Here is a 14,249-nt window from a genome sequence, read left to right as displayed (position 1 = left end):
GGGGGAGGAGAGGGGGTGGTAGGTAACAGTATCACAAATGCTTCTGATATCCAGGCACTCTTGTATTCAGGCCCGAATTCACTTAGGCAGTCCGCCCAAGGGGAAGTAATGGCAGGTCACCACCTTTAAATAACACACAGGATTTCGGAACCTTCTTGGAATCCTAGGTACAAAGGTGTCCTAATATGCGGATAAAGCAGCGAGGTAGTACGTTCGGGCCGGAGACTGAATCGGCTTAATTGCGTTGCAAATTAGCGCGTAGCAGCTTTCTTAGTTTCACAGAGTTTAGGGTCCAGGCGAGTATCAGCTTTCAGCACGCACCCGCAGTCAATTAAATAAAGGATCTCGTCTTGCGGTGCTTTCAGCAACAAGTACCGTCGGGATACGGACGGTCCTTGTGGAGATTCCCCTTCACTCCGCATCCGGCAGCCGGTGGAACCATTCCTGCACATTCTGACTAAGATTTTGATGGCTACTTAACATCCCATATTACGGCGACCTAAGAATAATTCATGAAGTCACTTTAAAGTGGAAACTGGTTTTGGATTACTCTACTTGTCTGTGATAGCCTTGATATTAATTAGTGTTGTTTCATTTTCAGTGTCGGATCTTCGTGAAGCCCAAGAGGTTCCAGGAGAGATTTCGGGTATGTGATGCTTCCACGCAGATGATGAATAGGATTCTGAACCCCGGGAAGGGGCTTCTCACTTTGATGAGACTTGAACTTCACTGTGAAGCACAAAATGCTGCAGGGACCTGCTTTGTAGGCAACTACTGTGGATGTGCAGGCTTTATTTGTGCATGTCGATGATGCAGAAGGATGTGGAGGCTGGGTTTGTCAATGTTGATGATGAAGAAGAAGGATGTGGAGGCTGGGTTTGTCGAAGATGGTGAAGGATGTGGAGGCTGGGTTTGTCAATGTTGATGATGCAGAAGGATGTGGAGGCTGGGTTTGTCGATGTTGATGATGCAGAAGGATGTGGAGGCTGGGTTTGTCGATGTTGTTGCAGAAGGATGTGGAGGCTGGGTTTGTCGATGCTGATGATGCAGAAGGATGTGGAGGCTGGGTTTGTCGATGTTGATGATGCAGAAGGATGTGGAGGCTGGGTTTGTCGATGCTGATGATGCAGAAGGATGTGGAGGCAGGGTTTGTCGATGCTGATGATGCTGAAGGATGTGGAGGATGGGTTTGTTGTTGATGATGCAGAAGGATGTGGAGGCAGGGTTTGTCGCTGCTGATGCTGAAGGATGTGGAGGATGGGTTTGTTGTTGATGATGCAGAAGGATGTGGAGGCAGGGTTTGTCGATGCTGATGCTGAAGGATGTGGAGGATGGGTTTGTCAATGTTGATGATGGTGAAGGATGTGGATGCTGGGTTTGTCAATGTTGATGATGCAGAAGGATGTGGAGGCTGGGTTTGTCAATGTTGATGATGCAGAAGGTTGTGGAGGCAGGTTTTGTCAATGTTGATGATGCAGAAGGATGTGGAGGCCGGGTTTGTCGATGCTGATGATGCAGAAGGATGTGGAGGCTGGGTTTGTCGATATTGATGATGCAGAAGGATGTGGAAGCTGGGTTTGTCGATGCTGATGATGCAGAAGGATGTGGAGGCTGGGTTTGTCGATGCTGATGATGCAGAAGGATGTGGAGGCTGGGTTTGTTGATGATGATGATGATGATGCAGAAGGATGTGGAGGATGGGTTTGTCAATGTTGATGATGAAGAAGAAGGATGTGGAGGCTGGGTTTGTCGAAGATGGTGAAGGATGTGGAGGCTGGGTTTGTCAATGTTGATGATGCAGAAGGATGTGGAGGCTGGGTTTGTCAATGTTGATGATGCAGAAGGTTGTGGAGGCTGGGTTTGTCGATGTTGATGATGCAGAAGGATGTGGATGCTGGGTTTGTCAATGCTGATGATGCAGAAGGATGTGGAGGCTGGGTTTGTGCATGCTGATGCAGAAGGATGTGGTGGCTGGGTTTGTGCATGCTGATGATGCAGAAGGATGTGGAGGCTGGGTTTGTCGATGTTGATGATGGAGAAGGATGTGGAGGCTGGGTTTGTCGATGTTGATGGTGAAGGATGTGGAGACTGGGTTTGTCAATGTTGATGATGCAGAAGGATGTGGAGGCTGGGTTTGTCAATGTTGATGATGCTGATGGATGTGGAGGCTGGGTTTGTCAATGTTGATGACGCAGAAGGATGTGGAGGCTGGGTTTGTCAATGTTGATGACGCAGAAGGATGTGGAGGCTGAGTTTGTCGATGTTGATGATGGAGAAGGATGTGGAGGCTGGGTTTGTTGATGTTGATGATGGTGAAGGATGTGGAGACTGGGTTTGTGCATGTCCATGATGCTGAAGGATGTGGAGGTTGGGTTTGTCGATGTTGATGATGGAGAAGGATGTGGAGGCTGGGTTTGTCGATGTTGATGATGGTGAAGGATGTGGAGACTGTGTTTGTCAATGTTGATGATGCAGAAGGATGTGGAGGCTGGGTTTGTCAATGTTGATGATGCTGATGGATGTGGAGGCTGTGTTTGTCAATGTTGATGACGCAGAAGGATGTGGAGGCTGGGTTTGTCGATGATGATGGTGAAGGATGTGGAGGCTGGGTTTGTCGATGTTGATGATGGTGAAGGATGTGGAGACTGGTTTTGTCAATGTTGATGACGCAGAAGGATGTGGAGGCTGGGTTTGTCGATGATGATGGTGAAGGATGTGGAGGCTGGGTTTGTCGATGTTGATGATGGAGAAGGATGTGGAGGCTGGGTTTGTCGATGTTGATGATGGTGAAGGATGTGGAGACTGGGTTTGTGCATGTCCATGATGCTGAAGGATGTGGAGGTTGGGTTTGTCGATGTTGATGATGGAGAAGGATGTGGAGGCTGGGTTTGTCGATGTTGATGATGGTGATGGATGTGGAGGCTGGGTTTGTCAATGTTGATGACGCAGAAGGATGTGGAGGCTGGGTTTGTCGATGATGATGGTGAAGGATGTGGAGGCTGGGTTTGTCGATGTTGATGATGGTGAAGGATGTGGAGACTGGGTTTGTCAATGTTGATGACGCACAAGGATGTGGAGGCTGGGTTTGTCGATGATGATGGTGAAGGATGTGGAGGCTGGGTTTGTCAATGTTGATGATGCTGATGGATGTGGAGGCTGGGTTTGTCAATGTTGATGACGCAGAAGGATGTGGAGGCTGGGTTTGTCGATGATGATGGTGAAGGATGTGGAGGCTGGGTTTGTCGATGTTGATGATGGTGAAGGATGTGGAGACTGGGTTTGTCAATGTTGATGACGCAGAAGGATGTGGAGGCTGGGTTTGTCGATGATGATGGTGAAGGATGTGGAGGCTGGGTTTGTCGATGTTGATGATGGAGAAGGATGTGGAGGCTGGGTTTGTCGATGTTGATGATGGTGAAGGATGTGGAGGCTGGGTTTGTCGATGTTGATGATGGTGAAGGATGTGGAGGCTGGGTTTGTCGATGTTGATGATGGTGAAGGATGTGGAGACTGGGTTTGTGCATGTCCATGATGCAGAAGGATGTGGAGGCTGGGTTTGTCAATGTTGATGACGCAGAAGGATGTGGAGGCTGGGTTTGTCGATGATGATGGTGAAGGATGTGGAGGCTGGGTTTGTCGATGTTGATGATGGAGAAGGATGTGGAGGCTGGGTTTGTCGATGTTGATGATGGTGAAGGATGTGGAGACTGGGTTTGTGCATGTCCATGATGCTGAAGGATGTGGAGGTTGGGTTTGTCGATGTTGATGATGGAGAAGGATGTGGAGGCTGGGTTTGTCGATGTTGATGATGGTGAAGGATGTGGAGACTGGGTTTGTCAATGTTGATGATGCAGAAGGATGTGGAGGCTGGGTTTGTCAATGTTGATGATGCTGATGGATGTGGAGGCTGGGTTTGTCAATGTTGATGACGCAGAAGGATGTGGAGGCTGGGTTTGTCGATGATGATGGTGAAGGATGTGGAGGCTGGGTTTGTCGATGTTGATGATGGTGAAGGATGTGGAGGCTTGATTTGATGTGATGAGTCTATTCAAAGATTGAATAACCGCACCCCTGTAGCCTTAACATTCCACTTCTAGCACGCTACTTCTACAGATACTAACTAAACAAAATCCTAAAAAATAAATAGCAACAACCCCTGAAAACTAATAACACATCAAAAAATAATAAAACGTAATACTCTTCCTACTCTTATTCCTAAAAACCCTGACATCCCGAATCTAACACTGTGCATGCACAGATAAAGCTTATATATATATATATATATATATATATATATATATATATATATATATATATATATATATATATATTCACTGAAAAAACCATAGGTTATAGACCATATATAGTTAGGAATTAGCATTTAAAAAACCTTATTTTACTCACACAACCATTGAAATTCCATATATAGTTAGTTGCACTAACTATATATCGCGCACCCGCAATCCACTGCTGATGTCCCATATTACATCATTCATGACATGGTCAGTGACATCACTGATGACATCACTGATGACATCATCTAGTGTCTGTGTTTTTGTAAAGTTTAAATACGTTTTACATATTGAAGAATGACTGGATGGATGGAAGACTGACTGAGTGTGTGTGTGGCTGGCTGGGAGGTGTGTGACGCTGTGCATATCAATGTGTACTTGTATCAGTGATTGTATAAGAGAGTAAGTATGTGTTAGTATATGTGTGAAAAGTATGGTGTTCTGTGTTTAACTATAGATGAGGAAATCGAAGTGTGATTGATTCTTCACAGGACTGACTAGGTGTATGAGTGCATATGATAGTGTTCTAATAATAACTGACTGTATGTATGAGTAATTGTATGGGTGAATGAGTGAATATGTGTGTAGACGTACGAATCAGTGAGTGCGTATGTAGTAACTGGTATTGGTGTGTCATGATGTCATCAGTGATGTCATTTGAGATGTCATCAGTAATGTCATTTCAGATGTCATTAGTGATGTCATCAGTGATGTCACTGAAGTATGGTGTTCTGTGTTTAACTGTATAGATGAAGAAATGGAAGTGTGATTGATTCTTTACAGGACTGACTTGGTGTGTGAGTAACTCCATGGATGAGTGGCAGTGTGTGACTGTCTGTATAGGTGTATGAGTGCATATGATAGTGTTGTAATAATGAGTGACTGTATGTATGAGTGATTGTATGGGTGAATGAGTGAATGTGTGTGTAGACGTAGGAATCAGTGAGTGCGTATGTAGTAACTGGTATTGGTGTGTCATGATGTCATCAGTGAAGTCATTTGAGATGTCATCAGTGATGTCATCAGTGATGTCATTTGAGATGTCATCAGTGATGTCATCAGTGATGTCACTGACCATGTCATGAATGATGTAATATGTGACATCATCAGCAGTGGATTGCGGGTGCGCGATATATAGTTAGTGCAACTAACTATATATGGAATTTCAATGGTTTTGTGTGAGTAAAATAAGGTTTTTTAAATGCTAATTCTTAACTATATATGGTCTATAACCTATGGTTTTTTCAGTGAATTTCAATGGTTTTTTAATAGCAAATATCATAAGCTGTCGAATGTCAAGTACGTGGTAAGTGAAAACATTTTCGTGTTTATGCACACTGATCTGCTTTGAATGCTGCCCCCCCCTCATTTCTATTAGGAGTACTCTCTCTTTGCAGATAGTGAAAGGTAGTTAACGCAGGCCTTTGCCCCCGTTGTAATCCGTCGTGCCTGCTTCTCTCTCCATTTGATTGATTGTTATCCAAGTATTTACTGTTTTAGAATTAGTTATCTTTGGTTCATTCTCTATTTACAAACAAACACAGAGTCGCAATACTCTGTTTAGTCTTTGCAGATAACGAAAAATCGTGTAAAAAAAAAAAGAAAAGGAATGGAGCAAAATCAGTAGGCCACTAATGGGATCTTTTTGACCTCGCTAAAATAGAAACATTAGGAACAACCCCTCATGACAAATACAAAACTAGTGAGATGAACTGAACTCCACACAATGATGGCTGCAAAACAGCTCGGCTCCGCCACCCACCCCGCCCAAAATAACGATAAAGAGCGGCTGCCATGATTGGTTGCGGAATGGCCACGACGGAGCTACGAAATGGTGCTGCTCTCATGCTAACCCCAGCTTCAGTCTGAAACATCCAGAAACACTGTAGACTACCAATTCGATCAGTTCCGGTAGCGCCCCAATGTAACCCGGTAGAGAAGAACTAGCCCTCCCCTCTTTGACTGATGGTTCTTGTTGCCTGTCCCTTCTGTTGTCATTTAACAGAACTATTTAGCCTGCTGAAAGGGGTTGTGTTCCGACTGCTGGTTGGTGGAGACATTTTGACTATATTCTGGACCTGCGTTGTCGCGTAATGCGTCGTATGACGCGCCGCGTTAGCGCATCCGGAAGTCATCCGGGGCGCGCAGCGCGTAACGTAAGCATAACAAGTCATGTAACCTGTTAATAAAACTTTTCATTGGTTCATTTTACTTTTCTTATTGTAATGATGAAAGGCTTGGTCATATGACCTAAAAATTACGCTTTTTATTACTTCCGAACATTATTTTTTCTTAAATATATGTTATAATGTTCCAGGCTAATGTACTTTACCGGAAAATTTACAACTGTCCTGCAAGTAAAATATATTCTTTTTTCGAGAAAAAGAGCGTTTCTTCGTCCCATGACGGAGCCGTTGAGCAAAAGAGGGTCGACCTGCTGTCTTAGTCGCCGATACGCCTGAATATGAGATTCTTATCGATCACTTTATGTTGCAGGAATAGAAAACACAACAGCCCTTGACCATTTATCTTTACTGCGTTCCTTCGTATTATACCTTTTACCCTTCATGTAATTGGTCTGCTTTATTTCACTTGCCTTTTAATGATTCTAAAACAGTGACTATTATTAAAAACTTTACCAATGTATATACTACTACCATGTTTTCTTTTAAAAACCTTTATTGTGAAAATTTCATTATACAAATACGAGCCTATAACCACGTGGGCCTGCCACGGAGCAAACTGTAATCGTATATGATGAATAGACATTTACACTGTAGAGGAACGTAACGGGCGGGCCATTAGGTTGCAAGAACTAAGGTGTCTAACAGTTACGGAATCGGTGGACGTACATTTTATAATTAAAATACGACAGGGCCAGTTACAATAAAATTATCTAGATATACATTTGCGGGCAAGTACCATGGGTGACGTTAATTCGAACTTTCAACAGTACAGTAATCAATAACACATCAGAACTTAATATCAATAGGGATGTCGAAATATTCAATCAATTCTCGTCCCCGCCCGCCATGTGCTTCAAAACTGCATACGTATCTCGTGATTTCAAGGTTCTGCAACCAGTACACAACAAGGAGTTACGAGTCCCATTTATTCCGGCGCCATTTTGGGCGAGGACGGGCAGGTCCAGGATATAGTCAAAATGTCTCTACCAACCATCGACTATGATGATGTTCATATGCTGTATTTATTAGAGTAACACTCATCTGTCCACATGAAATTAATTTGCCACAATCTAAACATGTCATTTTAATCTTTCCAAAGTTCTTCTAAATATTTGGGACAGTTTCCCTTGCCTCTGAAGCTCTCAGTGCCACTTCTTTGATGAATGTACTAGCAGGTCAGGGGTTCTCCTCCAAATCTCTCTTTTATGCAGCACTATAATTAATTGGTGCCACCTCTCCATATGACGATGCATGGTATAGTTACCACAACTATATTTTTTTTCGGTTCCTCTGGAGAGTTCATCGTGGCAGATGAAGCGTGTAACGTACCGGGCATTTACCTTTTTTTGCATGTACAGGAAAGGAAAAAAAAATCGAGCGTCCGAGTTCTAAGGTGTCCCAGGGCCATTTTAGTGGACCAGGCCCAAATCCAAAGAACAGGCCGCCATTTTGAGAGCCCTGTTGCAGCCGCCTGTCGCTGTAGCATCAAGAGCAGCCGAAACTCAGCTGAATGGCAACTGAAACGGTAAAGGGGCGCCCCACTACAGCAGACGAGCCTCCACCTAGGAAGGCCCGTTCACGCCGCTCCCCCCCCCCCCCTTTGAGCACCCCACGCCGTTATTTGGAGCAGTATTGTAGGATGGCCACACCAGTGCGGCAACTTGCTAGACATAACCTCGGTGGTAACCGAATCTCAACGCCTTGTGGTGTCTTCTATTCAGAAAACATTGTTATGCTGCCTTCGACCTATTCGCCGCAAGTGCGCACACAACTCAACTGCATAGCTTGCCAGACACCACCTCGGTGCCATCCGGATCTTGGAATCTCAGCGCCTTTTGGTGTCTTCTATTCAGAAAATATTGTTGCGCTGCCTTTGGCCCCATTCGCACATCGGTCCGCTACTGACGCCATCTCACAGGCTAATGGGGCGCCCCACGCCGACTTTCAGCATTGTAGGATGACCACACCAGTACAGCAACTTGCTAGACATCACCTCGGTGCCATCCGGATCTCGGCGCCCCACTGCAGATGAAGTGCCTCTCAACTATGAAACCACCACGGTGACATCCGGATCTTGGCGCGTTGTGCTGCCTTCGGCCTATTCGCACATCGGTCCGCTACTGACGCCATCTCACAGGCTAATGGGGCGACCCACGCCGAGTTTCAGCATTGTAGGATGACCACACCAGTACAGCAACTTGCTAGACATCACCTCGGTGCCATCCGAATCTTGGCATCTCAACGCCTAGTGGTATCTTCCATACAGAAAATATTGTTACGCTGCCTTTGGCCCCATTCGCACATCAGTCCGCAACTTAGACATCACCTCGGTGCCATCCGGATCTTGGCATCTCAGCGCCTTGTGGTGTCAGTCAGAAAATATTGTTGCGCTGCCTTTGGCCCCATTCGCACATCAGTCCGCTACTGACACCATCTCACAGGCCAACAGGGCACCCCACGCCGACTTTTACCATTGTACGATGGCCACACCAGTGCCACAACTTGCTAGACACCACCTCGGTGCCATCCGGATCTTGGCATCTCAGCGCCTTGTGGTGTCTTCAAATCAGAAAATATTGTTGCGCTGCCTTTGGCCCCATTCGCACATCGGTCCGCTACTGACGCCATCTCACAGGCCAACGGGGCGCCCCACGCCGACTTTCAACATTGTAGGATGGCCACAGAAGTGCGACAACTTACTAGACACCACCTCGGTGCCATCCGGATCTTGGCGCGTTGTGCTGCCTTCGGCCTATTCGCACATCGGTCCGCTACTGACGCAAACTCACAGGCCAACGGGGCGCCCCACGCCGACTTTCAGCATTGTAGGATGGCCACACCAGTGCGGCAACTTGCTACACACCACCTCGGTGCCATCCGGATCTTGGCGCGTTGTGTTGCCTTCGGCCTATTCGCACATCGGTCCGCTACTGACGCCGCCTCACGTGCCAACGTATTTTCTCCGCATTTTATACCCTATGCCGCATAACAGGTCATGTGACTTGTTTATAAAACTTTTCATTGGTTCATTTTACTTTTGGTTTCCTAATGATGGAAGGCTTGATCATATGACCTAAAAACAACACTTTTCATTGGATAAACTTTTTTTTTTTCCCAAACGATGAAAGCCCCACCTTGTTTCTGGATGTTTCAGACTGAAGCTGGCGTCAGCATGAGAGCACCACCATCTCGTAGCTCCGTCGTGGTCATTCCGCGAGCAATCATGGCAGCCGCTCCCCACCAGAAGCCTGCAGGAGTCGGGGCCCCCAAAACTTTTGATGAATTCTCAAGGCGGAGGGCCGCTTTCGAGAATGGGGTCCAAGACCTAGCAGACAAGCGTCCGATTTCCAAGGTGTCCCAGGGCCATTTCAGTGGACCAGGCCCAAAAAGGAAAGAGCCTGCCGCCATTTTGAGAGTCCTGTGACAGCCGCCTATCGCTGCACCGCAAGAGTGGGCGCAACTCAGCTGAATTGCGGCTTTTGACACAGTGAACCAAAAACGGACGGAATGGCAACTGAAACGGTAAAGGGGCGCCCCACTACAACAGATGACACTCCACCTGGAGAGGCCCGTTCACGCCGCCTCCCCCGGGGCGCCCCACGCCGTTATTCGGAGCAGCATTGTAGGATACCAAAACCAGTGCGGCAACTTACTGGACATCACCTTGGTGCCATCGTTCTGCTGCCTTGGAACTATTCGCACAACAGTTTGCTACTGATGACCCGCGACGCCCCACGCCGGAAATCTGGACGTTGTGCTGCGTTGGGACTATTCGCACAGCCGACCGCTACTTCGTTGTTTTTCCCTAAAAATGTTTGTTATTACTATTTTTGTTTTCTTGTATATATTTATAAATTATTAAAGTTTTATAATCTTACTACTTTGTCGGAGTGCTATATATTTTTAATGTGACACATAATTGTAAAAACTTTGATGTACAAAGAGTCATCCCTGGAATCTTCCGCTTCAGGCTCGGTCCCCTCCCCAATCACAATACAGGATGGTTTTCAGATAATAGCAACGCTTCTGCTGTGACGGATCTCATCGAGTGTGGGCCTTGATCTACTATAACTCCTTTGAAGAGGGGTGATTCTTTACAGCTGGGGCCATAAACTACATCTGCAGGGCTAGCTGATACCCTAGGACCAGCCTGGACAATCGGACACAGAGGAAAAGGAGTGTCAGAGGGTGCGGTAGTGAATAGGGCGAAAGGGAGGTGTCGGGCAGGCACAGGGTGAGATTCTCAGGGAAGAGCAGCGCAGATGGGGGGAGGTTTATTACCCATGCATAAGACAGAGAGCGGGGGTGACCACTGCCTGGGGGAGATGCTTGCGAGGGTGGGGAGCCATGCTAAGGATCGACAGCGTGCACAGAGTGGGTCTGGTCAAGGCATCTAAAATGGCTGCCGTGCACGACAAAAGTGTGGCATTTGAAAAAAGACAAGATGGCGCAGACAATGTTTTTCAACACTTCCTGATTTCCTTCGAATCGAACGTTAACAGACGTTGGGGCATATTACCAAAGTTAAGCGATATTTATCCCTAACCATGCTTAGCAACGATTTTTTTACCGCTAAGCATCGTCAGAAATTATCGCAGATAAACCTTGCTATTATCAAGGTTTATCGCAAATACGATAAAAAACGACCGCAATGCATTAATATCGCTGAAAACTCAGCGATATTCATGCATTACCGAGCTAATGCTCTTAGCCATGTTATCCACCTCCCATTGGATAACATGGCTAAGAACTGCTCAGGGCAGGTGCTAGCTTTTGGAGATATTCGCGCTTATCTCGAATATTTCCAAAAGTTGATAATAGGAAATAGCGATGTTAGCGACTGTTTCCAGTCGCTAACATCTTGGCATGCCCACTTTGCATGTCATTAGTGATAAATATCACTCACATGCAAAGTGGGGCCCAAGATGGTCGCTATCTCCTACTAGCCGTCGCTAACTGGTGTTAGCAACAGCTAGGTAATACAGATATAATTTTAGCTCCGCGAAGCGGAGCGCTGTTACAGATATATATCTTGTTTTTGAACGTTAATTTCTCAAAATGCACTGAAGCACATATATTGAGACCTAGCAAAGGCACATCGAGCTACCAGTCCCTACAATTTTGCCAAGTTTCGTGCAAATCCATTCAGCCGTTCTATTATTATTTTTTTTTTTTTGCCCCGCGGGGCCCTTTTAAAACCTCCACATCAAACCTAAACGGTCAGGGAGGATCTACTATGCCCCCTTATGGTCATTTGCCCCTTCGGTTTGGCCTCCGCTTGTCTCTCGATCCTACCGAGAGACAAGATGGCGGCTGCTACGGACTGTTTGGAATGTTTACAGACGCCGGAGAACCAATCAGCTTCGCTTCACAAAGCTCCGTTGCGCGAAAAGTCCGCGAACCGGACCGCTGCCCGGTCCGCTGTTACAGATATATATCTTTTTTTAAACGTTAATTTCTCAAAATCCACTGGAGCACATATATTGAGACCTACAAAAGGCACATCGGGCTACCAGTCCCTACCATTTTGCCAAGTTTCGTGCAAATCCATTCAGCCGTTCGGGCTAAAAGTGAGGCCAACCGCCCTATGGAAAACTCAATGTTAAAAACACGTTTTGGGACCCCCCTTTTTTCTCGACCCCCCCTGGACGAACCCCCCCCCCCAATTTTCAGGGGCTGCTCAGAAACAAAATGTGCCCTTTTCCTGAAAATTTCAGCCAATTCCGTCCACAAACGCCAAAGTTATTAGACATAGAATTTTCAAAAATCCCATAGAGAAAAAATCCTAACTATATATACCTACTGGCGACCGCCAGTAGGTAATATATATATATATATATATATATATATATATATATATATATATATATATATATATATATATATATATATACCCTGAAAAAATACTCAGTCCTAAAAAGATATACATACCGCCAACCCCTCCCAATAATTCCCTAAAATGAATACACCTCTTACCCTTATTTCCCAGAACCCTATTACCCCGCACCTAACATTGTGTGTTAACAGTTAACTCCCCATTGCCCTGGGTGTGAGGTTTGGGGACTAAGAATACTGGACTAGCCCAAGGGCTATTTGAGGGTTCAATAACTCCAGAATCCAACATCTTCTGGACTTCAGTCCTGATACAGTCCCTGACATGGTCTGGCTGCCTGTAAATCTTATTTTTAACAGGCAGACTGTCCCCAGTGTCCACTTCATGAGTGTACCAGGTAGTCTGATTTGGAGTCAGTGAGAACATGTTCAATACTGATTGTGCATCTGTCTGCAATCGGCTTGCTGCTGAGCAGTGAGGCTGCTTGTCAAGGCTACACCATTCACTGAACCATCATCCGGGTTCTGAGTCGACAGGTCTGGAAGTGGATCACTCTCCTCCTGCTGTCCCTCATCTGTAGCCATGAGCAAGCCCATGTCTGCCCTGTCAACATATGGTTTCAAACCTTCAAGGGCCCCATTATTGACCCCCTGCGGCTGACTGCAGAGGCTGTGCCAGGACTCCAGCTCTTATCTTTCTGTATCAAACCTTCAAGGGCCCCATTATTGACCCCCTGTGGCTGACTGCAGAGGCTGTGCCAGGACTCCAGCTCTTATCTTTCTGTATCAAACCTACAAGGGCCCCTGACCCCTGCGGCTGACTGCAGAGTCTGTGCCAGGACTCCAGCTCTTATCTTTCTGTATCAAACCTTCAAGGGCCCCTGACCCCTGCGGCTGACTGCAGAGTCTGTGCCAGGACTCCAGCTCTTATCTTTCTGTATCAAACCTTCAAGGGCCCCTGACCCCCGCGGCTGACTGCAGAGGCTGTGCCAGGACTCCAGCTCTTATCTTTCTGTATCTGTATCAAACCTTCAAGGGCCCCTGACCCCCGCGGCTGACTGCAGAGGCTGTGCCAGGACTCCAGCTCTTATCTTTCTGTATCAAACCTTCAAGGGCCCCATTATTGACCCCTTACTAAAGGTTCTAGCGGTGAAGCTGATCCCACAGTCCGCTCCGGTGTGAAGCTCTCCCAGAGGGAGGCTAACACTTGATGAAAGAATTACAAACACTTTCAAGATGTTACTTCTTTAACCAATATTTTTGTCACCAGCTCAAGTCTTCTTGGAGTTTGGTTGTAGAAAAAATGGTGGTGGCAATGCACAGCGAGTTTGATGGACTTGTTTTTGAAATACTTAGTTTAAATGCTTTTATTTAGAGGTGCTCCTACTGGTGGCGTAACCGTCCGTTTGCGCCAATATATAGAAATCAATAACGTGGGCACACGACTTGTGTGCACATCCCAGTGAATGGGCACTCCCTCTGGTTCGTCATCTGAAAGAAACAGGTTAGTATTAGATTCCTTACCTTAGAATATCCCAGGGCGTCAGTCTGGATCCGGAAACTTTTGCGTAGCAGTACCCCTGCGCGTCGGTAGGCGTCGTCTGCAGGCGTCCCCTGCGGCTCCGCGTCGTCGGCGTCGTGCGCCGTGATGACGTCGCTGGAGTATATAGACGCCGCCTCCGCGCGCTGACGCCAGTTCTTCTTTTTTCCGCGCCAGTTAGCGCAGATCCGAAGAGCAGTACTCCGGTCTTTTGACCAAAGTTTTTGATAACTCTACTTGTTCCAGGTGCCGGTAGGATGCCCGGTTTTAAAAGTTGCGACGGGTGCGACCGCCTGATGTCGGTCACCGACCACCATCGACTCTGCCTCCGGTGTCTGGGCGCGGACCACGACGTGGACTCCTGCGTCGACTGCCGGGCCTTGATGAGTAAGGCTAGGC

The 14,249-nt window shown here is 46.6% G+C and overlaps 1 protein-coding gene across 3 annotated transcripts in view; it reads left to right on the top strand.

Moving 5' to 3' along the window:
• The window catches only part of LOC144805972 (NACHT, LRR and PYD domains-containing protein 12-like), a 443,316-nt gene that overhangs the window by 136,949 nt on the left and 292,118 nt on the right, over window positions 1-14,249 (top strand). For all 3 annotated transcript variants that reach the window (XM_078672434.1, XM_078672432.1, XM_078672433.1), the window contains exon 3: window positions 602-646. In XM_078672434.1, coding sequence (XP_078528560.1) covers window positions 602-646 — 45 coding nt within the window. The remainder of the gene's footprint in view (window positions 1-601; window positions 647-14,249) is intronic.

The sequence above is a fragment of the Lissotriton helveticus genome (genome assembly GCF_964261635.1).
Source record: "Lissotriton helveticus chromosome 1_1 unlocalized genomic scaffold, aLisHel1.1 SUPER_1_unloc_37, whole genome shotgun sequence".
Taxonomy (NCBI): domain Eukaryota; kingdom Metazoa; phylum Chordata; class Amphibia; order Caudata; family Salamandridae; genus Lissotriton; species Lissotriton helveticus.
This window is presented reverse-complemented; position numbering and strand designations above follow the sequence as displayed.